This window comes from Thermobia domestica, chromosome 9 (genome assembly GCF_964235325.1).
Source record: "Thermobia domestica chromosome 9, izTheDome1.hap1.1, whole genome shotgun sequence".
Taxonomy (NCBI): Eukaryota; Metazoa; Arthropoda; class Insecta; order Zygentoma; family Lepismatidae; genus Thermobia; species Thermobia domestica.
The window spans coordinates 128,727,168-128,755,030 of NC_137462.1; the positions used below are offsets into that span (position 1 = coordinate 128,727,168).

General features: G+C 34.9%; 1 protein-coding gene across 1 annotated transcript in view; it reads left to right on the top strand.

Annotated features, from left to right (window-relative positions):
• The first annotated feature begins 830 nt into the window (after positions 1-830).
• LOC145695009 (uncharacterized) overlaps positions 831-27,863 on the top strand; it is a 50,663-nt gene continuing 23,630 nt past the window's right edge. The window contains exons 1-2 of the mRNA XM_081771834.1: positions 831-1,696; positions 10,953-11,118. Of these exons, the coding sequence (XP_081627960.1) occupies positions 1,535-1,696; positions 10,953-11,118 (328 nt within the window). The 5' untranslated portion in view covers positions 831-1,534. The remainder of the gene's footprint in view (positions 1,697-10,952; positions 11,119-27,863) is intronic.

The following is a 27,863-nucleotide window of genomic DNA, read 5'->3' on the forward strand; positions in this document are numbered from 1 at the left end:
TCCCTTTTGTTGAAGCAAGGTCGGATAAAAGGACATCATATTTTGAATCCACATTCTATTAATTAAGCAAAAGGTATAGAATCAGTTTGCAGTCTCTGAATTATTTTTTTTTAGCTTAAAGAAAAGGGAAACAAGAAGTACAGGTGTTTTAAGTGTAGACTCACGTGGTAAGGCTAATCTAGATACCTGAGTTCTACATTCACTAGTATATTAATGGAATTTACACTCAAAATATTTACTATGTTCTTTCTTCCGATCTTAATCCAACATTTCGTTCTTGAGTTATGACTTTTGTTTTATTATTTCTCCCAAACGTTTGGTGGACAATAACTACGAAATGATGCATTCCTGTACTCACGTTAGTGTGTATATAGTGCGTTCAAAACGTTGCTCTGCAGTGGATTATGCAAATAAATACATGGAAATACATCACTATAGTAAATGTTGAAAACTGTTCATATTAGGTAAAGGTACTAGTAAATCTTCTCAGACATTTATGCGAACACACGGAATAAACATTGGTGATTAATAAATTGTGTCTACCTTAAATATGATATCGTCCCTCAGAACTTTAATAGTTTTAGGTGGCTACTGACTGTTTCATGAATACAGTTGAACTACTTTTCATAATAGATTTTCAGAAGTCCTTTACACTTGTCACTCGCACGAAATGTGCATTCCTTAAAAAAAAAAAAAAAAAAAAAAAAAAAAAAAAAAAACCACCTCCATAGTTTTTTGTTAATACTGTAATACAACTTGTACTATTCGATACTCAACAGAACTCTGACTGACGTTTGAGGACAACCACTGGTTACAGTGTAATTCGAACAGTGTTTATTGTGCAGTATACATATATTGCACATATACATATAAGGGATAGCATAGCTTTGTTCCTGTCTCTGTTGGACATTTGCATAGCACAACAAACTCATACACAAGGACAAAAGGAGATGGTTTAATCCTTTTCTAACAATAGAAAGTTTCTACATCCATTATGGAGCGGCATTTTGAACGCACTGTAGACCTATTTATATTTTTGTGGGAAGAATCACTTTCTAAAGTTTCGGGTTCGGTTCCCGGAGGGAGCTATGTGATTGGAATCCTACATTAAGCTTTAGGTTCACGTCTCATATAGCATAATTGCTGACAATGATGCGAAACTCAAATCAATCAAACAAACAACCAACTTCTCAAAGTTTGCTGGCGTTGTTTCGGAGCACCCTGTATATTCTGTAGCTGGCAGTAAGCCGACTCTGAATGTACCATAAAATGAAAGCAATAGTGCTGATATCATAATATGGAAATCGTGCATAATTGTCCACAGAGGGCGTATGAACGATTACATAGGATATCACTGAATGAAGCAGCTGCAAAACAAACATGGAAGGAAGTGCTGAGATAATTTTTCTCCACAATGAGATATATCCAGTTACATTCAAGATTTTCCTGCCCTCAATTTTTCTTGTATCCAAACCAAACCTATAGAAATATGTCATTTGTACTTCAGTATTAAGATATATAGAATCTATTTATAATGTGGTTCCCTGGAAATGTTGTACTGTGGTCACTGCTATTTTTTGTAGCGATGCAAGAATCTAACACTTTAGTTGTTAAGAAAAGAACAGCATTTCATCACACTAATGGTTGCCCTAATGTTACTGATGTCCCTAGTCAACAGGATATAAATTTCGATGAGGTAAGTTCCATTCTTTCGTTCTCTTCATCTACTAAATATGTCTAAACGATGATAACACTACGTCTTGGTCCGGATCCTGAGTTTAATCCCCAGCCCTTGAAACAGATTGTTACACTAACTTACAGGACTACAACTAATATAGTAAACTCAATAATAATTATAACATCCCTAAACACATAAGTAACGGTTAAAGCGTCCGAAAACTGAATCCTGCACAATGTCTCAAACATCATATCAGTGGCGTATTTCGTGGCTACCGGGCCTACCGACGGTAGCCTTAGAATATTACAAAACAAAGTTAGTATAATATAAACTAATTTATATTGATAATTTTATACTTTACTACCTTCTTTCAATGTTAAAAGTTCAGGTGAAATATATGAATTTAAAATAAAACCACTAACGTTTTTTTTCACATACTCTCTCTCGCTTTCTTAGGAGATTTTCAATCTAGCAATGCAGCAGGAAACCACCTGTAGTTACTCAACTTTAAGAAGAATCGTGTAGTTATGAGCATATTCTCCTTCCCTCCACCTTCGCCCGCAGCGTACGAACGAGCTAGTAGGTAACACCAGTTATTCATAAGAAAAACTATAAATAATCAATGAAAGTAACTATATATATGTTTACATATAATGAAAAGTACCAATTTATAAACAAATGCTTCATTTCATTCCTGTATGAAATCACTCCTGATGTTCTTCTGGGCAATCAACTTGTGAATTACTCTTATAAAGTTTAGTTTTTTTTTTTCAGTTTTTTCTCTGTTGATACTATAGCTAATGCACTGAGACTATTTTGAGCTGCTTCAGCTACTATTTTGAGCTATTCTTTAAATGCTTTCATATTCTTTAATATGATAACACAACTTTCAATTTCCGAAGTCAACTTCGGATTATTTGCTATGATTTTCACGAATTTTGTTGTATGTCATTCTCTTTCTACAAACTCACCATCAATTCCACAATATACTAAATGTAATCTCCATAGTATAAAGACTACAAACATATTCTATTTCGTATATATTTGAAAAGCTCCTTCGTGGTTAAGCGGTTAGCGTAAGTACCTTTGGCATGGGAGACCCGATTCGATTCCCGGAGGGAGCTCACGTGGTTCGGATTCCAAGTTAATCAGTAGGTCCCGTCTCATATAGCCTCGCTGCTGAGAGGGACGTTAAACTAAAAATCAACTCAACTCGTATATTTGAGCTGCCATGTTTGACCTTTAGTGAACTGTTAACAGTATACACGAAACATGCAATGTATCAAATTATGTTGATAGTTGCAGAGGCACCTTTAATTAGGAACGCTTTGTCCATGTACTTTTGCATTGTTATCTCAAGACACTTTATTACTGTTCCGCCCCCCCCCCCTTAAAAAAAAAAAACTTTCCGGTTACAGCTGAACGTATGTTTTTGCAAATCTCAATACTCGTCTTTTTCCATTTTGCATGTGTTAAAGATGAATGTAGAAAAAAATCAATTCCAAAATTTCCTTCAGGTTCCCTCAATGCAGGAGGTAAGACTTTACGATTGTAGCAATATTACCAAGTATAGCATGTTTTCATAAGCTTTTCTTACAAACATTTACTTTATTTAGGTAGAAAAAACCATAGCCTAAAGAAAAATAAGAGATTGTACATATTTAAAAAAGTTTTAAGAATAAATTAAAATTTAATTTTATTCTGCATGAAATTAAAAGTCTCTGGATAAGAAGGTTTTTCACCTTCCCATTCCCCTTGATACGACCTCAAAAAGCCGTAATTTTGTTTGTTTTATTAGTGTATTTTCATTACGAGAAATTGAGATAAAGAGAAATGTAGATAACTGTTTGAAAGAATGAATTATGTTGTACCACTATATTCTTCCATATATTTTAAGTTGCAGTTCATTGATTCTGTTCAAAGCGCCACATTACTGGAAATAAGTCAACAACAGTGCTAATCTTGATTTTAACGACAGGAGACCGCAGTTCGTTCCCTCCGCTGCCATGCGTACTACACACAGAGCAGCCTATCACGCTTGCTGCTCCGATGTGAACGTGGTATGATGATGGAATGCATATACGCAAGGAATAAAGCAAGCGAAGAATAGAAACGAAATGACAATATAATAATATTGTAAATATTATTAAATATCTTAAGGAGCAACAAACAGTCCACTATACTTGGTGGTTCACGTGCTCTTGCGAACTGCACAAGGCGACGCCACTCGTGCAGAATAATAAATATCCTTTCAGTGAAACATATGCGTAGTGGGGTTGTAGTATTGCCCTCCTAAAGCTTGGAATCTTCCTAACAAAAATTTCTGAGTTTGAATAAGGTTAGAACTTATCCAAAGCAAAATGTAGGAATACTTTGTGCAGCAAATGAAAATAGAAATGTAAGAGCAAATCATATTTATCTACTTGATAAAAAGAAAGTGTGTTGTTAAGTCTTTTTATTTTGAAAACTATATAATAACTAGAGACCGGATGTTTAGGCACTAAAAACCTGGAAAATATGCAGGCAAATAGGCACTTAAAATTTAAAAAATAGGCAGTAAAATAGGCACTAAAATGTAACTCGAAATAATGAAGATAAATACTCAATACCATTAAAAAATAGATTCAAGTCATAGATAATGTTCAAAGAATATTACAACGACTCTATAGAAAAGCGTCGTCAACCTGGTCCGTCTGGTAAAATATAAGTTACGAAGCGATAATAACTTTTCTTTATGCAAGAATCAACTCAGATATTCAAAGATCATTAGCCTCACCTTTATTGCTTGATATGTCTTAAATATTCCTTTTTAAAACCGTGAAATACATAAATTCACTTGACTAGGTCAACACATAACATGTACATAGCCACAACTATCCCATAATAATCTCTTACATATATTAAAAACATTCTTCTTTTTTTGTTAATTTAAAATGAACATTCTACTAAGTATATTACATATTTATGAGCACTTTTTGCCCACGGTACAGGTAAATATTATACAAACTAAAGTATTTCGTTATAGAAAATGTCGCCCGACAAAGGGACTGAATATAAAAGTCATGAGTAGGCTTGGCTTTTATATTCAAGAACCACTGGTCTGATTAGATTAATGTTCGTACATTACATATGTTCTTTATATTTTGATCACACCTCGTATATATCTTCATTATTTTTTGGTTAACCCTCATATATATATAAAATATTAGTTATTATCATTCACATAAATACATTTACAATAAATCTTTGATTTCATTAATATTTCTCTTTTATTACATTATTATTTATTCTTTATCATTAAAAACATCGTCGCTTAGAAATATAATTAACGAGGGTGAAACACAAATTATCAAGATTACTAGTTTCGATCATTATTACAAACGATGATGTGACAAATAATATTTATTCTTTTCGGGCGCATTGTATAACAAATAAGTTAGATGTTGCAATTGTAATGTATACATAGTAGCACTAAGATGTCATAAATAAAGAAGAATTTCATTCAAGGTAGTTATTGAATAATTGATTTTATAGAATAGATCTTCCTTTTAACATAATCTTTGACAATTAAATTTTCAACACAAATCAATCTAATATAAATAATCTTTGCTTTTAATTAATTATAAATTGAATTATGATTCTTCACATTAATAAGAAAGAATAAAAATTAAACATAACCTACGTTTGAATAATCAAATGGAAGTAAATAAATTTATTTTACAGAAACAAAAGACACCTTTTTGTTATTAAATAAACACATTTTTCATTATTATTGTTATTTTTCATTCTTATTTATTTGATCAAGAATGTTGGGTGCTACTAACTCTTTAACTAGATGCATCCATTTTTCCTTTGTATACGGAGTAGGCTTCCAAACCTTTAACTCATCTATATTGCGAAGTCCAATTGACCTCCCCGTTTTAGCGTTTAACAGTTCGAAGACTTTAGGATTTATCTCCTTAAAACATAAATAAGGACCTGAGAAAATGTCACAAAATTTGTAGATTTTCTTTAACAACATATTACTCTGCGGATGTTACCATATCAGCCGCAATTAGTTTAAATTCATACTCGAGTAGGGTTCCAATAGGGTACACTGTACAGCACAATCATGATTATGTCCTGTATTATTGTTTTGTACAGAAATTACTTCAATACCTGGATCTTGATGTGAAGTGCCATCTCTTATCCTTCCATTACTTCTATCCACGTAGTTCGCTGCGTTGGTGGAATTTCTCCATACATTTCGTCTATTTTTAAACCTATTTTGACTATATGGTCTAACATAGGAATTATTACGATTAATTAGGTTAGGCGGATTCCCTACATAACCTTGTCTATTTTGTTCATTTTGATTGCTAGAGTATACTCGTCTTAGGTTCGGTTCATTATTATTCACACTTCGGATATTCAAATTCCGAACAGGGACCAAATGATCTGAATTATTCTTATTTTTACCCATTCCTGATTGTGTTAGATTCATAGCATGGTATTGAGTTTCGTAGCATTGTACAAGCATTAATAAATGACTGAAACTCATACACTGTGTGGAAAATAAGATCTGCTGTAATTTAAATGGAAGCAAATTGCGAATCGATGCAATTATTCTTGATTCCGATTGCAAGGGATTAACAACCTTTAATTCATTATAGACATTTATAACAAACTCTACAATAGATTTGTGCAATCGAGGATTGAAATGTTGATTTCTAAGAGTGGCATCTCTGTTTGCCAGCAAAAAGTCATTTTCGTAATTCGCGATCAATGCCGCTTTAAATTCCTCATATGTACTAATGTGATCACGTATTGCCTTAAACCATAAGGAACAAGGTGGGAGTAATACATGGGGTATTAATTTCATGTATTGTGATCGGTCGATAGACATTATATTACATTCGTCTTGGAATTTCTCTAAGAAAGAACTAGCATTTTCATTGCACTTACCACTAAATTTACTCATGGCTTTGATTTCGCTCATCTTGACACTTAGCTTTACCTTTCTTTTCTCACTCCTTGTTCTTGTGGTGTGATTGTTCCGGTCCGTAGCGTGCTGTGTCATGATACCATTTATATTTCGTTCATCAGTGATCTTCGGACAATTTTCCTCTAATATAATATCCTCCTCAGATTCCGGCGAAGGCGTATTTATATCCGGTGATTGGGGAAACTCGAAGCGATCACTGCCCAGATTATTGCGATAAATGGTGTCTCTAGTCTGTAACGTTTTAATTTCTTCCTGCATAGTAGCCAACTGGATCTTTTGATGTTTAACGGAAGATTCTATTAACGTTAAATCCTTTTTTACAGCACAGATTTCATGATTTTGATGATCGTGCTTTTCTTGACACTCATCGGCTAACCTTTTTAACTTCTCTTCAAACTGCGAGGATATGTCGTTCATCACCTGGACGATTGTTTGTTTCGTATCGTCTGATTTCAGTTCTATCCGTTCTATTCGTTTACTTAATTCTTCATACTGCTTGCTAGCTTCATTAAATTTCAGTTCTATCTTCTTTTCCATGGTCTGGTTAGCTTCATAGAACTTCAGTTCTATCTTCTGTTCCATGGTCTGGTTAGCTTCATAGAACTTCTGTTCCATGGTCTTGTTAGCTTCGTTGAATTTCAATTCTATCTTCTGTTCCATGGTCTGGTTAGCTTCATAGAACTTCTGTTCCATGTTTGTGTTAGATTCATTGAGCTTCTGTTCCATGGTTTGTTTTATCTCAGTCGTCATTTGCATAATTTGTCGCTGCACAGCTAACAAAAGTCGATCCTCAGATGACAAACTTGGTGTTGCACTAATTTCACCTGGATTACTGGTATTAGATTCCTGTTGCACTATTTCACTATCCATTTTTCTTTTGATGACCTTACCGCTTCGTAATACGGTTAAGTTCGTATTCATAAATGGTAATATCCAAGTAAATTCAGCCCTACTTTCCTTCTTCGGGAACTGAATTTTCAAAAGATCCCGGGTTTGGTAAACCAAATTTTTATAACGACTCTATAGAAAAGCGTCGTCAACCTGGTCCGTCTGGTAAAATATAAGTTACGAAGCGATAATAACTTTTCTTTATGCAAGAATCAACTCAGATATTCAAAGATCATTAGCCTCACCTTTATTGCTTGATATGTCTTAAATATTCCTTTTTAAAACCGTGAAATACATAAATTCACTTGACTAGGTCAACACATAACATGTACATAGCCACAACTATCCCATAATAATCTCTTACATATATTAAAAACATTCTTCTTTTTTTGTTAATTTAAAATGAACATTCTACTAAGTATATTACATATTTATGAGCACTTTTTGCCCACGGTACAGGTAAATATTATACAAACTAAAGTATTTCGTTATAATATAGAAACATACTTGTTCGTTAAATAATATCTTCTTTTACTGTATATACAAAAACGAGGCATGTTATGCATTGCACATACTGGGTGAATCTGAAAGATGTGCACATACTTTGGGAGGTGATTCGTGACATGAAAAGAAGACAAAAAGTGTTGTTGCATGTTGTCGAATTCTGCGTCATGTTCGAGTGACAGGGGTGCCAAATTGGAATCGAAATCGAATCCTGACAATTGGACTGGGACATAAAGGTGCGCACATACTTCGTGATTCGTGAAATTCAAGAGGACTTTTATCTTCTTTTCGTGTCACGAATCACCTCCCGAAGTATCTGAACATCTTTGAAGTTCATCCTGTATATATATTGTAACGTACCACGAGCTTGTATTTACAAACACATAATATAAGTAAATATGTGTGTATTATGTTACGTAAATTATATATTTTCCCAATGAAGGCTTATTTTGAAGAAAATACATAGAATAGGCAATATTAGGCACTAAAGCAATTATTTAGGCAGTAAAGGTCGAAATAGGCAAAATAGGCAAAATAAAATGGGCTTAAATCGAAACTATAACCCCCCATATAAACTTCAAAACGTTATTTTTGATCATATCTTTAATATTAAAGAATAGGCATTTTGTCTAACATCCGGTCTCTAATAATAACGTAGAAACTAAATTCCAATAATAATAATAATAATAATAATAATAATAATAATAATAATAATAATAATAATAATAATAATAATAATAATATTTTTATTGTTATTATTATTAATGTACAGGTGTGATAAAGGTTAGTGGTAGTCCAATAAATCAAACCAGTATACGCCATTGCATCATACAATAAAAAAATAAACAGAACCCTCCCTACTAGTGTGTTGGGTAGCAAGTGAATCGTTGGTGGAACAGGTCCCTTTTTCGATTCTGGGTGCGGCAACATTGAACACAAATTCCATCCTAAGCTGTAGGTCCATGTCATATATATTCTCGGTGCTACAAAATGACAGTAAACGAACGACCACAAACAATTGTACCGATATTTTTAATATTACATCATTGTTTCGTACAATTTCATTTCGGATAACGAATAATCATTTGAATAATGATTTGGATAATGAATGATGATTCCAATAACAAATAATTATTAGAATAATTATTCGGATAATGAATGATTATTCGGATAATGAATAATGATTCGGAAAATGAATGATTATGCAGATAACGAATACTTATGTGAATAATGATTCGATAACGAATGATGATTCGGATAACAAATAATTATTTGAATAATGATTTGGATAATGAATGGTGATTCGAATAACAAATAATTATTAGAATAATTATTCGGATAATGAACGATTATTCGGATAATGAATAATTATTTGAATAATTATTCGGACAATGAATGATGATTCTAATAACAAATTCAATATTTGAATAATCATTCGAATAATGAATGATAATTCGGATAACGAATAATCATTTGAGTAATAATTTGGATAATGAATGATGATTCGAATACCAAATAATTATTAGAACAATTATTCGGATAATGAATGATTATTCGGGTAATGAATAATTATTTGAAAATTATTCGGATAATGAATGATGATTCGGAAAATGAATGATTATTAGGATAATGAATAATTATTTGAATAATTATTCGGACAATGAATGATGATTCTAATAACAAATTCAATATTTGAATAATCATTCGAATAATGAATGATAATTCGAATAACAAATAATTATTAGAATAATTATTCGGATAATGAATGATTATTCGGCTAATGAATAATTATTTGAATAATTATTCGGATAATGAATGATGGTTCGGAAAATGAATGATTATTCGGATAACGAATAATTATTTGAATAATGATTCGGATAATGAATGATGATTCTGATAATGAATGATTATTCGGATAACGAATAATTATTCGGATAACGAATAATTATTCGGATAATGAATGATGATTCTAATAAGAAATTCAATATTTGAATAATCATTCGAATAATGAATGATAATTCGGATAACGAATAATCATTTGAATAATGATTTGGATAATGAATAATTATTTGAATAATTATTCGGATAATGAATGATGATTAAGACAACAAATAATTATTTGAATAATTATTCGGATAATGAATGATGATTAAGACAACAAATAATTATTTGAATAATTATTCGGATAATGAATGATGATTAGGATAACAAATAATTATTTGAATAATTTTGGGATAATGATTGATGATTCGGATAACAAATAATTATTTGAATAATTATTCGGATAATTAATGATTATTCGGGTAACGAATAATTATTCGGATAATAAATGATTATTCGAACAATTATTCTCATAGCATATAATTATTTGAATAATTATTCAGATAACGCATTATTTGAACAATTATTCGGATAACGTATAATTATTTGAACAGTTGTTAGGACAACGAATAAGTATTCTGATAACGAATAATTATTCGAATATTTGTTAGAGTATTGAAAACGAATATAACAATATCTGGCTAACAACAAAACAACAGAGAACAGAAGTATGCTAATAACGTTATTCGAATAATTTTAAAAGCACTAGTTAATACATATGTATGTATCAATATTCATGTTAAATTTTCTAAACATAACATAATAATTTAATTCCCTCATGGGTTAGCGGCGAGACTACAAGACTTTGGCGTGAGAAATCCAGGTTCGACCCCGGCGGTAGCTCATGTAAATAAGATCCCACTTTAAGCTATATATCCACATCTCTTATAGCCTGGCTGGTAAAAGGAACGCTAAACTCAGAATCAAATCATAATGTAATAACTTTAAAAAATAAGTTTATAATATTCTGCAAGTAGACAAAATATGGCAAATTTACCTTATCTTTGACAATTTCAGGTAATTGGACGATGGATTTTGGAACGTGCTTCTATCCCCTCTTCCCCATGCGTTATGTTGACTGTTGAAAGAAGAAACACAACTGTACTGGAACTGAATCTAATTAGTTCGCATGTTAAAGATACGGTGTTTTGCCAAATTATTGGGTCAGGACATTGCCAATACGGTGAGTTTTGTAAACTGTAAAGTTGATAATTACATGGTGTATGTATTATTCTTCATAATTAGAATCGAAAGTAATAGTTTAATCGATAACCTTGATAATCTGGAATAGAAAAAATAAGTAATTATAGTTTAAGGAAACACAATTTATATTACTGCTAAGTTACCATTAAAGTTAAGAAGACTTTAGATTATTTACCACAATAGTTTATCTATGAACTCAGTGTCCAAGAAACAGGTTCCATCTTTGATCTTATTACACTATTGCAACCAGTAGTTATAGTTGTACTACTTCAAGTTTCAGTATTGAATTCCCATATTTTGAAAGTCTAATTAATGTTTTTCACACTGTGAAACGAAACTCACGTGTTAAACTTCCAAAATATGTTATGCGCATGTGCCGGACAGCTTAGAGACCGCTTTATAAATTCGTCTCTGGACAAGTATCGGAGCAAAAACGGCAAGAAGTATCGATATGTTGCTTTCTGCAATCCATTTAGCGTCTCCGGAATACGTTCTATCTCCTCCGATAATCTTTTATTCAAACCGAAGTGATTTAAATTAGCCATTTAAGGTTTCAATATTTATCGCAATAGAAGGAAAACAGTAATAGATAGTGAGAAGCTATTTTGTGAAAACAATTTAGCACCTCAAGTTAACATGCCTATCCGCAACACTCTACGAAAACAGAAAGTGGTTGAAATTACTATTACTACCTGTTTCTACACTGATTTTCATAGAGGAAAAACAATAAGAGATATATGCAGTGGTGGATCCAAGGGGGGCTATAGGGGGTATAGCCCCCCTGGACGCCTGGAAGCTCAGGTATACACTGGATAAAATGGGCTGCAATCCTGCTTTACACTGGATAAAACGGCAAAATATGGTTTAGCCCCTCCCTTGATCATATCCTGGATCCGCCCCTATATATATATATATATATATATATATATATATATATATATATATACAGTGTCGTATTTACGATTTTGTTTCGGGGAGGGCTTTGCTAACTTTCGGGGAGGTTGCCTGAAAATGTGAAAATCCTGCAAGATATTTCATATACTTTACTATAGTAAGTAAGATTTCGGGGGGGCTTAAGCCCGGAAGCCCCCCTAAATACGCCACTGTATATATATATTTATCGATTCAGCATTTCAGCAATAGGTTTCAGTTCCATTTCCGTTAGCCTTCTCTTGAAACCGAACGTGGTGTTAAAACTAACCATTTACGATTTCATAATTTATTCCTATAGTGAAGAAATAGTAGGCCTAATAGTTAGCAACAAGCGGTTTTCTGCTACTGATTCGAGGTCTCAAGAGAACATAATCGCCACAACCATTAACACTCTATAATACGGAAATGGTTAAAAATTACTATATTTTTTTTCCTATTTCAGTACGGATTTCCATCTAACAAAAAGAGTAAGAGAAGTGGTTTCTCGATCCGTTTCGATCTCGATCGATTCAGAGTCCCAAGAATAGGTTCCTTCTCCTCCGTTAAGCCTGTATTCACACCATGTGTGGGAAAAAATATTCATTTCCGGTTTCAACATTTATCACCGTAGAGCAGAAACGGTAATACATAGCGACAAGCGGTATTCTGTACACTATACATTCAGGGGCGTCGTTTAGGGGGGGCAGGGAGGGGCAATTGCCCCCCCCCTGAGTTTGATGTTTATATAGATTTTATCAATAGAATAATAGAAAATCAGTGAAAAACGTGAAATTTTACTTATATCCAGGGGTCTTGCTCCCCCAAGCAAAATCTGAAATGACGCTCCTGTATACATTGTCTTTAAAGTATACAGGGTGGCCCATTTTAATCTTTCCACGGAAATATCTCGAAAACGTTTCAACATAAATGAACCAAACATAAACTCGAAAAGGAAATGCCATAGGGCACATCGAATGTTGTCACGGTCCACCCTTCAGGGGAGCCCAGGGTCCAACTTTAAAATTTTAAATGGAAACAAGGGGCAAGTGAGACCTCGTTCGATAGATCTTTAAAAACTAAAAAGCGCAGCGGTAAAAGATTTTTCATATCGGTCACAGTATTCAAAATGACCTCCAAGACATGGTTCCTGTATCAGATAAAACGTCCAGTACCACTAATATGATAAATGAACCGAACAAAAACTCAAATAGGAAAGGTCATAGGGCACATCGAATGGTAGGGTGGGTGAACCATATATGGAATACGTTCCTAATATGAAATACCAGACTATTTTGTCTACTATGCGCTGCCACCGAGAAGACTTTACGTAAACTTGTACACAGTGACGCCCTCAGTCTGCACATGAGTGGTTTGCTTTAACATAACATTTTTCTTTTGCTGCAGAATACTCTTTTGAAGAACTTGAGTTTTTCTGGCGAATATTTTCAGGCTGCTGAATATACGAAAAGAGGCAGGTATTATTGTTGAGTTTGTGATATTTAGATTACATATATAGTGTACCATAAGGACGTACAGATTCAGTACACAGAGAATCACGTAAGCTTGTGTAGAAAGAGAACTATCTAAAATGACGATTTTCCTAATATGGAATACTAGCAGGATCCTAATATGGAATATACCTAAATAGGTTAATCCGTATGTGAACTAGAAGTGAAGAAGAATAACTGAATTGTAAGTTATATTAAATGTGACTTCATATTTTAGACCAAGTGTCAGCGAACGTCTCCTAATAGAGACGTTTGGCATTTGTGTTGTCTGTCTGTTTGTCTCGCGATAACTTCTGAACGCTTGAACCGATCCGAATGAAATTTTCACAGATTATTTATTGGGTCAAATGTCCCAACTGCCGTGTCATCTACAGTGGAAAGTGAAGATAACAGAACGACAGTACCGATTGATGTAGTGGGTCAGGTACCACAACTTCAGCCACAACATCGCAACTCACGTGGTCGAAAGCCAGGTGAGGCGAAAGTAGTTACAAGCGCTCCACACATAAACAATTTAAAAGCTGCATCTACCTTATCATTGCAAGTAGTTAAAAAACGTTCGAAGCACCGGTCAAGAAAATTCAATCGAAACAGCCAATGAAAAGGACATCACTACAAGGTAGAAAGTTAATCCGAAAAGTCAGTGAGTGACTTGAAGGAAAATCGTGACAGTTTAAGTGATCCTACTGATGATCACGATGATGAGGAATATTGGATAAAGTGGACATTGTAGTAAATTGTGGTGGCTAGTGCAGGGAAGATAGACTGGTTAAAATGTCCAGTTTGTAAAAGATGGTCCCACGAAATGGCCTAATAACAAATAAATCCAGTCAAGTTTGATAATTATCTTTGTACTACGTATAATTCTGGTATTTCTGCTGTTTTATGCTTTAATTATGTTGTGTAATGTAAAGTAATTTTTTGTTTTCGTTTTATACATCTACAAAATATGATATATAAGGCAGAATGCCTACAACGCGATATTTGGATAATTCGAACATGGGTCGGTGAGGTCACTCGGTCAAAAAAGTGTAAACGCTTTTTCAGGCCAGCCACCCTGAATGAGGTTTTCCTCACTCACACCAAGCAAATACTGAGGTGGTTCCTAACTTATAGGTCCCAGGCCGCTTCTTCCCTTCTCTAATTCTTTCTTCCTTCCCTTTCCTCGGATTCCGTGCACGCTGATGGACGTTATCCCTCAAATGTGACGGGCTAAATGGCCTTAGAGGCCGAACGCCCAGAAATCTAAATCCTAAATCCTAAAATTCGAGCATGGGCACGATCCCTGCTCAGACTACCCATCTTAAGAGAAGTTTTCCCTGGTTTTCTTTAGTCCCATCAGGCGTATGCCAGGAGTGGTATTTTTCCTGAGGTCAGGACCGAGTCCTTTCCAATTCGTAGAATTACTGTATCTTAAGAGCCAATGTGATCTCGGAGTTGGAGGCTCCTCCTTGAACTAATAAATAAGTGTATTGCTTAAATAAACAGACAAATTGTCTTAATGCATTACCCATGATCGAATTCTCCAAATGTCGCATTGTAGGCAGACGCACACATTTGTTCTAGTATTCTATTTTAAGAACAGGTAGTGTTCCATATTAGGAGCGGGATGTGCCTAATATGGGAAATTGACTTTCTTTCAACTTTGTAATATTGTAATAAATCAATAATGTGAAAAAAACTTTCATACTTGTATTTTGTTTCGCAAAGCTACCACAAGTATTATGATGTGTAACATTTTTATTCTGGAATACGCATTTCTGAGAAATAAAGGAGAAACAAAAAGTATTCCATATTCGGTGAATTTATCCTATTGTTGCACTACCCCCCAGGGGGCACAGGGCCAAATTTAAAATTTTAAATGAAAAAACATGGGGCGAGTGATACCTCGTTCACATTGCAAAAACTGCAATGTTCAACAATTTTGTTTTGCATTCCAGTTCTTTGATTTTTGCATGAAATCATTACATGCAATAAAAAAGGAAGGTAGAGGAAAGGGGGGCAAAGTGGATATATGAGGCAAAGCGAATAACGCAATTTACAGTCAACTGAAAACAGAGGGCAGGAAATGTTTGTCCCAGTTTATGACGTCACTAGTGAAATAAGAGAAGTACATTACTGTTTTGTATGTACGTGTTGTTGTTTAGACGAGAGAGGAGAAAAAAGAAAATACGCATTTTGCTAAAAAAAATTCAAGAGGTAAGGATTTTGAAATATTTTCTTACTATTCCGTAGAATGTTTGCAAACACACTATGCATGGACAGGGTGGGATCTTACCTTTGTTATCATGTTTGAGAATTATCGTAAATACGTCATCCATATGCTGTAGACAGTCTTTTGTCTCATGTGGTAGTGTGGGGCAAAGAGAATAATTTTAGAAGGGGCAAAGCGAATAGCGATTCACTTTGCCCCAAGCATAATGCAGCACTGTTTTAGAACATCTGTTTGGCACTAAATGTGGTATTGACGGTACGTACACGTTGCACACAGCTAATTTGAATATTGAAATTCATATTGAATTTGTTCACACAAAGAAAAACATTCAAAATCACCAGAAGGAGTCGGTAGTTAGCAATGAAAGTTCTGTCATGAATATTATTCAGATCCACGTAATGAAGACTGGATTCAGTGTTCTATTTGTCTGTCATGGTTTCACGAAAACTGTACCAATTATTATAAGGGGCAAGACATTTACATTTGTGATCTGTGTAAACCAAGCGTGTGATGTGATATTATTTTCAGCCTTAAGCGTTATTATTGTTTTTTTTTTTAAAAAAAATCTGTTTGCTACTACGTAGATTGTACTCATTAGGGTTACTATAGATTGAAAGAAACTAGATACTAGATGCCTACTTGATAAGAAAAAAAAAACTTCTATGGACTTGAGCTTTTTAAACATATTTAGGGATCATGTGTATTCAAGCTTTGTCTAGACTTAATTCTATATTTAGATGAGTTAGGCTAATAATCACAAAATATTAAACATTTTAATTTTCTGGTATGTAAAGCAGTTCATTTAGGTGTCATTCTATGATCTTAGACTGTGTACACATATATTGTTCTTCTATACAATTTCTATTTTGCATATCTGTATTAAACACTGACTTTTAATGTATGAGTTTTTGCTTATTCACTTTGCCCCACTACCATGATCCGCTTTGCCCTACCGGTGGGGCAAAGTGAATAAATTCAGTAGTTCAGTAATTAAGCAATATCATTTATGTATATGTAATCATTGTTACTATTGTATTGTTATTTGAAAGTTTAATAATCATAAAATATTTCCTAAAAACTTTAGTTTCCTATTCTTAATTTTAGTTGCCATTTGAGGCCCTTGAAGTTAAGTGATCCGCTTTGCCCTCCTTTCCTATACCATTTAACGAGAATTTTATCTACTTTTTCTCATTACAGAGACATCTAGCTCTTATAAAAACACATTTCAAATAATTTTGTTGCGTAGATTCAATTTCCAAAAACTAAGGTTCTCATTTGCAATTTCACCATTCTTTCCTACTTCAGCAGAGGGAGGTTGCAGCAATAATTTTCTAGGGATTAGATTTCCTCCTTTGCATTAAGTCACTTTTATTTTAATCATCTTTTTCTCTGCTGTAGCGCTCTCAAGCCGTGGAATAATAATACCCTCTGTGATTTCCTATACGACTTTTATTCTCTTCATTTATCTCCAATCGTTTTCATATTAGTGGTACTGGACGTTTTATCTGATACAGGGACCATGTCTTGGCGGCCAATTTGAAAACAGTGATCCATATAAAAAATGTTTTGCCACAGCGTTGTTTAGAGTTTAAAGCAGTGGTGTCCACCGCCCCTTATGTCTATGACGCACCCCCCTCCCCAATTGTCTATCCGTATGTGTTCTTCCATGAAAAAATATTCTTTTCGATTAATTTTTACACCGCCTCAAACATATTTATATAGATTTTTACCCCCCCCCAAATATTTCAATGACGCAGTTTGCGTCATAGCCCCCCTCTGTGGGCACCCCTGGTTTAAAGAAATATCGAACAAGATATCACTCGACCCATGTTTCCGTTTAAAATTTCAAAGTTGAGCACTGTACCCCCATGAAAAGCGGCCCTTGGGTCACCACAACATCATCATTCGATGTACCCCATATCATTTCCCTGTTTCACTTTTTATTCTGATCGTTTATCTCCAACCGTTTTCTCACTAATGGTACTGGACGTTTAATTTGATACAGGCACGATGTCTTGAATGTCTTCATTTTGAATACGGTGACCGATATGAACATTTTTTGCCCCAACGCTTTGTAGTTTTTAAAGATCTATCGAACCAGGTATCACTCGCACCATGTTTCCATTTAAAATTTTAAAGTAGGGCCCTCATGAAGGGTGGCTCTGGGGGGCACCACGATAACATCATTCGATGTGCCCCATGGCATTCCCTATTTGAGTGTTTGTTCGGTACATTTATGTTGAAAAGTTTTCGAGATATTTTCGTGGAAAGATTAAAATGGGCCACCCTGTATATCACCTCAATTTGCAACACTCCACCAAAACCGAATGTGGTTGAAATTTACTAGTACTTCCAGTTTCAAATCTGATTTCCATAGGTCAAAAAATAAGAAGATATCAAGAAGCGGTTTTTGGCAATTGATTTAGCGTCCCGAGAATAGGTTCTGTCTATACCTTAATAGTACAGTACAATTAGGATTGAACCCGGACATTCAAAATAACAAACCGAAACTTTTTCTAAAATTATCACAATACTCTATTCGGTAATTCAAAGAAAGTACCAAAAAATCTCGCGTCGGGTTTCGTTACTGTGGCCGCCATATTGAATAGCCTATTAACAACGCCAAAAGTAGGGATGCATTCGAGTCGAGTCGAGTCGAGATTTAAGCCTGTCTCGACTCGTCTCGAGAAAATGTTGTCTCGACTCGTGTCTCGACTCGAAAATATGTTTCTGTCTCGACTCGACAGTCTCTGTCTCGACTCGACTCGAATTCGAGTCGAGACGTCTCGAAATTCGAGTCGAGACAAAATGTACGAGTTAAAATATACGCACACATCAGCCAGACCATCATGACTACCTACCTAATTGTCAGTATGTCGACTTTTGGCATGGATAAAAACGGCGACACGTCTTGGCATACACGCAATGATCCTTGATAGGTCGCTGGAGAGAGCTGGCACCACATGTGCTCACTCAGGTCACCTAATTCCCGTAAATTCCGGGAAGGGGGGCGATGTGTTCTGACGTCACGTTCAATCACATCCCTAAGGGACATCACTCAAATGTACGGCTCCAATTTCAATGAAACTTTTTTTGCTGATAGAAGGCATGTATGCATCATTACTTGTGATGACAAATTTTTTCCATGGTGCATGTTTTCTATTTTTTTAAATAACTTTTAAGAGTTGTGATGTGGTTATTAGAGATTACTACAGAAGTCCCTTACTACCCTTTGTAAACGGAGCGTTAATGAAGAAAAGTGAAGAAAAACCATGTGGATACATATAAGTCCTGGGGGAAGTCGTATGGTAGATATGACCTTGATGGCAGCCATCTTGAAATCCGCCATTTTGAATTAAGGTCAAGTTTTCAAAATGGGAATAGGGTAATATGATACATAATTTCGGGCTAGAATTTAATTAGAAAAATAATGGTGAGGTTAGTTTTAAGATACACCCATTTGGGGGAAAGTTACAGGCATATTAATTGTTTTTACTTACTGTGTGCGTAAGTCCCTTCTTATTTTCGTCTCAAGACCTGTAAATCGATCGCAACGGCATAGCCCGGTTTCGCACTAGTGTTTAGAAATCTTTAAACTCACTTGAGGCAATATTTGTGGATTATTGTATTGTATTTTGCCTTTAATTAAATTTGAACCCACTTCATGATCTTGTGTAAAGTATCATTAAAAGAGAATTTCTGTTTTTATGGAGAACGTAAGCATAGCAATTATAAAAGGTGAGTAAGGTGCGTATGTATTTATAAGAAAGTTTATTTTACGAGTCTTTTGTGGTTCCGCCAACTTATTCTTTAGTTTTTTTTTAAATACTCATATCTCATAAATAAAAGAGCTATTATAAAATCTCTTACCACTATTCTTTAATACTTAAAAAATTTTATTTATTGTAAAAGCAATGGCGAAATATTTCTTATCGCCCACTAAAATTATGGTGGAGCTCCTTCGTGGCTAACGGTTAGTATACTTGCCTTTGGCGTGGGAAACCTGGGCTTGACTCCCGGTGGAAGTTCATGTGGTTCGGATTCCACGTTAATCAGTAGGTCCACGTCTCACATAGCCTCGCTGCTGAACGGGACGTTACATTGACTACATTATAAAATTGTAATTTGTGACGACTAAAATATCAGAAATTAAAGATTATTCTTTGGGTTTTGGAACATTTTGAAAAACGTGAAAAACTGGTACTGCACCGATACAACACACCTTTTGGATTTGTCATTGTGTAAAGTGATACAAACTAAAGAAGAATTACAACTTTATGAAATTGTATTAGGACTTATTTAGAAATAAACACCAAATAAGTGTAATAGTTCATATCCGTATCAAATACCAAGTTTATGATGAATCAACTACACAACGTAGGATCCAAAAACGCTCATTGCAATTTGTTCCATCCTACAGTCGAACCAGGAACTGAAACATAAAGAGTGACATTTTCTTTCTAAAGATACTTTGTCCAGCTAAGTATTGTGAAGGTTTATGTCAGTAGAAGGAATTGCATTCCATTATACAAGCGCAATTTCACAACTTTATGTACACATTACTAAATATCGAACACCCTTGTCCATATGATTAGCGTACGCGTCTTTGGTGCGGGAGACCTAGGTTCGACTTCCGATGGGAACTCCTATGGTTCTGAACCCACGTTAATTTGTAAGTTCACGTCTCATATAGCCTTGATGCTGAAAGGGACACTAAACTCTAATCTAATACTAAATACAAATATTTAAAGAAAAATGATGACGAACCAAGATGACGTGAATTTGGCTATCAAATCCATTTTGTGTTTTCAGTTATTTTCTAGTAGTATTTTTTCTAGGCATCCTTTCAAAAGACAGTGATGCAAATTTCGTAACTGCGAATTCCTGTTAGAAGCCATGAAATTATCCGATTAGATGCAAAATTTCTCGTCCACTAAAATAGATACCGTAAATTTACAATATCTAACAATAAATAATTTTGAAAGATATCGCTTTCGAGGGAAAAAATGAAGTGAAATCTTTGAGTTTTACGTCCCACGATTATGCCGGTTAGGCTAAAGGAGAGGGGTGATGATGAGAAATTAGTGAAATCGTGGAATGAAGAAAGTGGGAGGAACGGAAGAACCCCGAGGAAACCCATGCACACGGTGTTTGTCCACCACAAAGTTCACTTGGTGCGAGCTGGGATCGAACCAGGGTCCCCAAGCACCAGAGGTGAACGATCTACCACTGAGCCACCGCGGCCCCGCTTTAGAGGGGCCATGACGTATAGTTGAACTCATTCTCGTAGTATGAAAGGTATTATTTATAATTATGCATGATAGGATCACAAAGAAAATTTAAAAATATTATGTGCACTTTCTTTTAACAAACTTATATTGTCTTTTATGGTGTGGAAGGAAATGTTATGTTCGAAAAAAAAAGTCCTTAACACGATTCTTGTTGCTACACACTGCATGTTCCTAGCCACAGAAAAGATGCAGCGATAGGTAGGCTATTTTTCAATTGCTTTAGATTAGTTTGATGTTTCAAGTCTTTTGTGTGTTTCTGAAGTTCACTTTTACCACAAAAGAGCTCAATATTGACATGTCTTACATAGCTTTGGTTCAATTCTCAACACGGACTGCAACTACCCGTTAAATTGTGCATCCGAAAGGCACTCTTTGTTAAACCTCGCTTATCACCGCTCATCTTAATAATATATATATAACTTCACCGCGAAGCAAATGTTGCATTTCTCTCTTTCATCCTAACACAAAACAAAACTAACCACAGCTGTGACACGAAGGAGCTATTTCGAAAAGAAACAAGCTGTGCTTCATAGAGATGTGTACCAAATGATAGAAGTATAAAGTATTGTTTTCTTTCCTGTTTATTGATATCAGTTGGTGTTCTTAATGAGTTTACTCATTAGTTTAGAAATAGTATATATGGAATTTGGACATATGTTGTACGTATTTTCCTGAGAAATTGATGAGACCAGAAAAATTATAAGGACAGATGGAATAGGTTTAAGCGCATCTACGTGACTTTATCAAATATTTATTCTCCATAATGGTACCACGCGGAAAACTTGGTATACTATAATCTTTGCCTCCCTCTGTTAGCTGTTTCGTATCATATATATTGGATGGTTTTGATATTTCTTCTGATCATTAAAATATAGCAATGGTACCTGTATGCGTGCAGAAATGCAAAAGCACAAGATAACTTCCTATTTGTTTTGGAAACAACAACACCCATTTCACGTGTGCGAGAGAAATTGAGCACAGCGAGATCGGGTGTTTATGTTTACTCACGGTCAGTTCGCAGCAGGAGTCCATGGTAAAAGATTTGGCTAACTATCTCTTCATATTGACGTGAAAACACTCGCAAAACCCTACAAATACAAAAGAATGTGCTTCAAAGAAAGTTTAGACACAGATGTTTCAATTTTCTCTTAGCATCTTTCTTCAGCAAAAGAGTCGGTTCATTGTATTCGAAAAAGGGAAGGGAGAAAGGGTGAATTTATATTTTATGGGGGGGGTAACATTGTAAGTAGTATAAACAATACATACCGCTTCCGACTCGACCCTCATCCTACCTCAAGTTGTAAAGTAGAAACTACTAGAAAGGGACAGAAGTATTCAACATGACTGCGACTTGAGTTTCAGTTCACAATACTAAAACCAGTGAGCAAGTAAAGAGTCTTTTGTAGGATCGTGTTTTACTTCTTGAATTTATTTTTGAACATTTCTGTGAATTCAACAACAGAACGCAGTAGAAATACGGACTAGTTTTTACTTCAACCATTACTTTCGCTCCAACCCAGGGATGCCACATTTATGATTTCGTATAATACTAGATTTAGTGATTTTACTATTGAACTAGTGATCTAGTACGTACTTTGGGTAAATAGGCACATTCTAGTGATTTTTTTGCATTTTTTTCTGATGCAGACAAATGAGAAGGAAATGGTTCTTAAAATAAAAGGAAGAAGTATATTGCAGTTCAAAACAAATGTAGAAACCTTAAATTATTTTTTCTTTTCCCTCTGACTGAATGAAACCCCTGCTGTGTAACGACCTTAGGTAAACAACTCTATCTTTGGTCCGCTACTTCCTTTTGTTAGCCGACATGAGATGGGTTACTTTTTTTTTTTTTTTTTAAGAAAGTGAAGAAATAATTATCCAGTACATTTACGTTTTGTCAGGCACACAGGCGCAGTCTGTACTTGTTTCCTAACGAATTTTAGCAACATAACATAAATGAAACATGTGTACCAGAAAATAGAGGCAGTACAAACGGACATTTTCATCTGTGACACATTTGATGAGAAATATAGTTAGATGTCACGTGCAAGCACTCTAAACATGTCATATCCTGTAATTCTATTCGTATGTTTATGTAGGTGAGACTGAGAAATCAAGAAACAATAATAACTGGTTTTCTTCCAGGGCAAAAATCTAAATGTGAAGGGGTGTTACACTGGGACTTTAATTGCGTCCTTTGTACAAGATTGACAAGTAATCGCAATTTTACAAGATTAACAAGTAATCGCAATTTTTTAATTTATTAGTTCTTGGGGAGAGGAAGATGGAAGCGAACCCTCGTAAGGACCTCTGCAAGAAAACATGAATACTATCCGCCACTGTTTGTTACATTACACAAAATAGTTATATATATACAGGGGCAGATCCAGGATATGATCAAGGGAGGGGCTAAACCATATTTTTCCGTTTTATCCAGTGTAAAGCAGGATTGAAGTCCATTTTATCCAGTGTATACCCGAGAGTCAAGGGGGGGCTATAGCCCCTATAGCCCCCTTAGATCCGCCACTGTATATATATATATATATATATAATATTGAGTTTTAGTCAGAGTTTTCATTCTGCAGGAGAGGGGAGGATAGTAATACCTGGCGAACATTTTCTATTCTCAGATGATAGCAAATGATAGCATTTCCTTCATTATAGCTTGGCCAAGCTAGTTGCATTATATATAAGGATTAAGTTAGCCTAAAAAGCTTAAATTTTTATGGCAGTTTTACTCTGTAGCCATGTTTCTCATTTTCGGTCTACGGGACTCTGTGTCCGGAAATTTTCGATGGCTTCCAAGTCGGAAAATAAGTCTATCAAAGGCATATATATTATATGTATGGTTATATGAGGCATGGATCTACAGTTTAAAGTGGGATACCGGTAACAACTTCATGAGCTTCCACCGTAAATCGAACCAGAGTCTCCCGCGATCAAGGTGTATGTGTTAACCATACAGCCAAGAGGAAATTCACATAAACACACACATATATATATTGTTGAGTTGATTTTGACTTTACCGTCTCTTTCAGCAGCGAGGATATATGAAGTGTAGACCTACTGATTAACGTGGAATCCGAACTACATGAGCTCGCGCCGGGAATTGAACCCGAGTCTTCCACGACAAAGACGCGTACACTAGCCACGGAGTTCACACACACACACACACAGAATCAGAGTCCTCACACACCAAGGGTGAAAGCTGTGCCACTGAGTCACAGCAGCCACGAGGCTAGGTCGAGTCCACTTTACGTTCATAGTTTCTTAGTACATAAATGTTACGATTATGAAATAGATTTTCCTTAATGAGCTGCATATAAACAAAAGCTTTCGAAATGTATTAAACAATTAGCTCGATTTGAGTGTGAACTTAAAGTTATATCAGAGTGTAAATACGGATACGCACCAAAGCTCGAAAACTTAATACACTATTTCTCCTATATAGTCAGCATGTACCAAGCAATCGTTCAGCTTTCATTTGAGAGGATGGAAATCGAAGGCTCCTGAACAACTATGTTACTAATGTGCGGAATGTATTTATCTTACAGTGAACTGCTTCGATGCCAAGTGGCCTAACTCCAAAATTGAAATTTTCCAGGAGTGAAAGTTAAAGTTCAATATCTCATGAACAATTCATATTTCTTTTATGTTGGGAACCAAAACCATAACTACTGTATGTAGTTCATTGTTTTATAATTTAGTGTTTACAAAAATCCTTTAAAAAAATACCTATTCACAGAAGTGAAAGGTACTTATCTGTACTAGTTCTTGGCATCCAAGCAGTCCATTTACTGTAATACTAGCTTAATATACCCATTCTTAGCATGGGGGCTGTATTTGGAAGTCAACACCTGTGGAAGTATCACCATTCATTTCAGCGACCGCGAAAACTATGGATTTGACACTAGTATCAATCAATATGGGCTATTTATACATGTCTCGGTATTCCTCACCCGCTGACACCCGGCCCGCGTACAGTGGTAGCTGAATTTGCAAGTTATCGCTGATGGAAGTGTCACCATTGATCTCAGCGACCGTGAAAACTATGGATTTGACACTAATGTCGATCAATTTGGATTACTTTTACTACATGTCTCGGTAAACGCGCCCCTGAGACCCCCCTGGTTACAATTTTGACAAAAACGCTTTGCCTTAGACTGGGACCTGGACCAAGGTATCCGTGACCAAAATTTGGTAACTCTCGGTCAACTTGTCTGGTCCTCAGGTCGGTCCCAGTAAACGTCCCCTCCGAGACCCCCCTGGTTCGAAATTTAAAAATAAACGCTTCGTCTTGATCTGGGGCCTGGACCAAGGTACCCGTGACCAAATTTTGGGAACTCTCGGTCCACTCGTCTGGTCCCCAGGTCGCACACAAACAGACAGACAAACTCACAAACAAACTCTTTATTTTATTTATATTAGATAAGATATACTATGTAAAATAGTCTCGTATCACAATATGTGATGTACAACAAATGTTTCATTATATATTATCCGTAGCTCTTGATATGCTGCAACATATTAAAGCCTCAAAATAGTTGGGCAAGCGAATAATCCAGAAGTTACGTAACCCTATTGCGTTCATGGGAACAAAAACAATAATTATAACTATGCTAAATTACTATAGACTATCAACTGCTCATTCAGAGAATTTATGAAGTCCACTTTATCGCAATAGTTTTATACAAACTAGATTTAAACTACGGATAATAGTTTTATACAAACTAGATAATCAATTATTATTATTATCATTATATTTGCAGTACAACCAAATACTGCAGTATTAGTTCTAATTAACTGAATTGAGCTGAAAATTAAATCTTGATCTTTAAAGATTAATTATTAATTTTATGCGTTCTGTACCTTTCTGAAGGAATAAAAGCTGGAATTGGTTTCAAGGCTGTTTCTGAGTGAATACTTTCTTCAAAATAATATTAAAAATTATAGAAAAATTTTCGAGACATTCGAGTCGAGTCGAGATTTTTAAGAGCCGTCTCGACTCGACTCGTGTCTCGACTCGAAAATTCGAGTCGAGAAATACGTTTGTCTCGACTCGTCTCGAATTTTACAAAGTGTGTCTCGACTCGAATCTCGACTCGAATTCGAGTCGAGTCGAGTCGAGATTCGAGACATGTCTCGACTCGAGCGCATCCCTAGCCAAAAGAATTCGTGGAAACCTTAGTATTCACTTTAACTGACTATAATACAGGTTGTAAACACAGCCGAAATATAAACCATACCTCATTGAAAACATACTTCATTAGTTGAAGTGTTGAACTTCTATCGTACACTCTTTTCATTCTTTACTTACACTTCTTTTCAACTGACTTTAAGAAAAGGAAGGTCTCAGTTTGATATATATATATATATATATATATATATATATATTTTACAAAACAATAATCATGCCTGTTGTTCTGTATGGCAGCGAAACATGGTCACTTACTCTGAGGGAAGAACATAGACTGAAAGTATTTTAGAACAAGATCCTGAGACGAATATTCGGACCTAAGAAGAACGGGAATGGGGAATGGCGGAAACTTCATAACGAGGAACTACATAATTTATATGGTTTACCCAACATTGTTAGGGTCGTCAAGTCCAGGAGGCTTAGGTGGGCGGGTCATGTAGCTAGAATGGAAGAAAGTAGAAACGCTTTCAAAGTCTTGACTGGAAGACCAATCGGAAACCGACCATTAGGAAGACCTAGACGCAGATGGGAGAACAATATTAAGATGGATCTCGTAGAGATTGGAATACAAAGTAGAAACTGGATGCAGTTAGCTAAGGATAGAAGTCAATGGAGAGCTTTTGTGAACACGGCATTGAACCTCCGGGTTCCATAGGCCAAAGAGTTATATATATATATATATATATATATATATATATATATATATATATATATATATATATATATATATATATATATATATATGTTTTATATTATATGTTGTGTTACATATTTTATGGTATATACAGGTCTAAATATAAGTATGCATGTATGTTCGTTTGTATGTTGGCGGTTGTTTCGAGAACCGTTGGTTATTTTTCGATGCGGTTTTTCTAATCGAATAAGCTATTCCCAAGAAAGGTTCTTACGTATAATATATATTTTTAAAAATTAATAATTAATTAGTTATTTTTTAAAATAAAGCAAATGAGTTTCGTTTCACAGTATGAAACTACGGTAGACTTCCAAACTACCTGACTTCAATACTCAAACTTAAAGTTGTATATCTATAACTACTGGTTACAATAGATTAATAAAATCATGGGTGGAACCTGTTCCTTAGACACTGAATCTGTATAAAGAAAACATTAGGACTACTCATAATTCCTTTATGCTTTTATTCAATGGCGATTAATGTTGAAAAGGGAAGTAGGGGAGATATGTATGTTTTGCCCCACTTTCCCCCTCTACCCCCTAACTGCCAAAAAAATTATGAAGCCGCCACTGACCATTGTACTTTAACACAGAAGGATACCCCAAAGTGAGAGTGAATATGCTTTTATGACATTTAAAATCATAAAAACTTACATCTAAAAGAATTTGTTTAGATTACTGTTCCTTTAATGGAAAGACAAAATTTTATATATATTTTTGGTGAATATCGCCCCAACCATCGCGACATTCTGTGAGCATCATCCATATATATGTGCCCTCCGATTTCAAAAAATATTATGAGATGTATTATCTTAGATTAATGTTTAGTTCAGCCATATCTTCATCTTCTTCAAATTCAGTTGTTTTTATGTTTTTTAGATTTGAAATTTGTATATCGATATTATCACA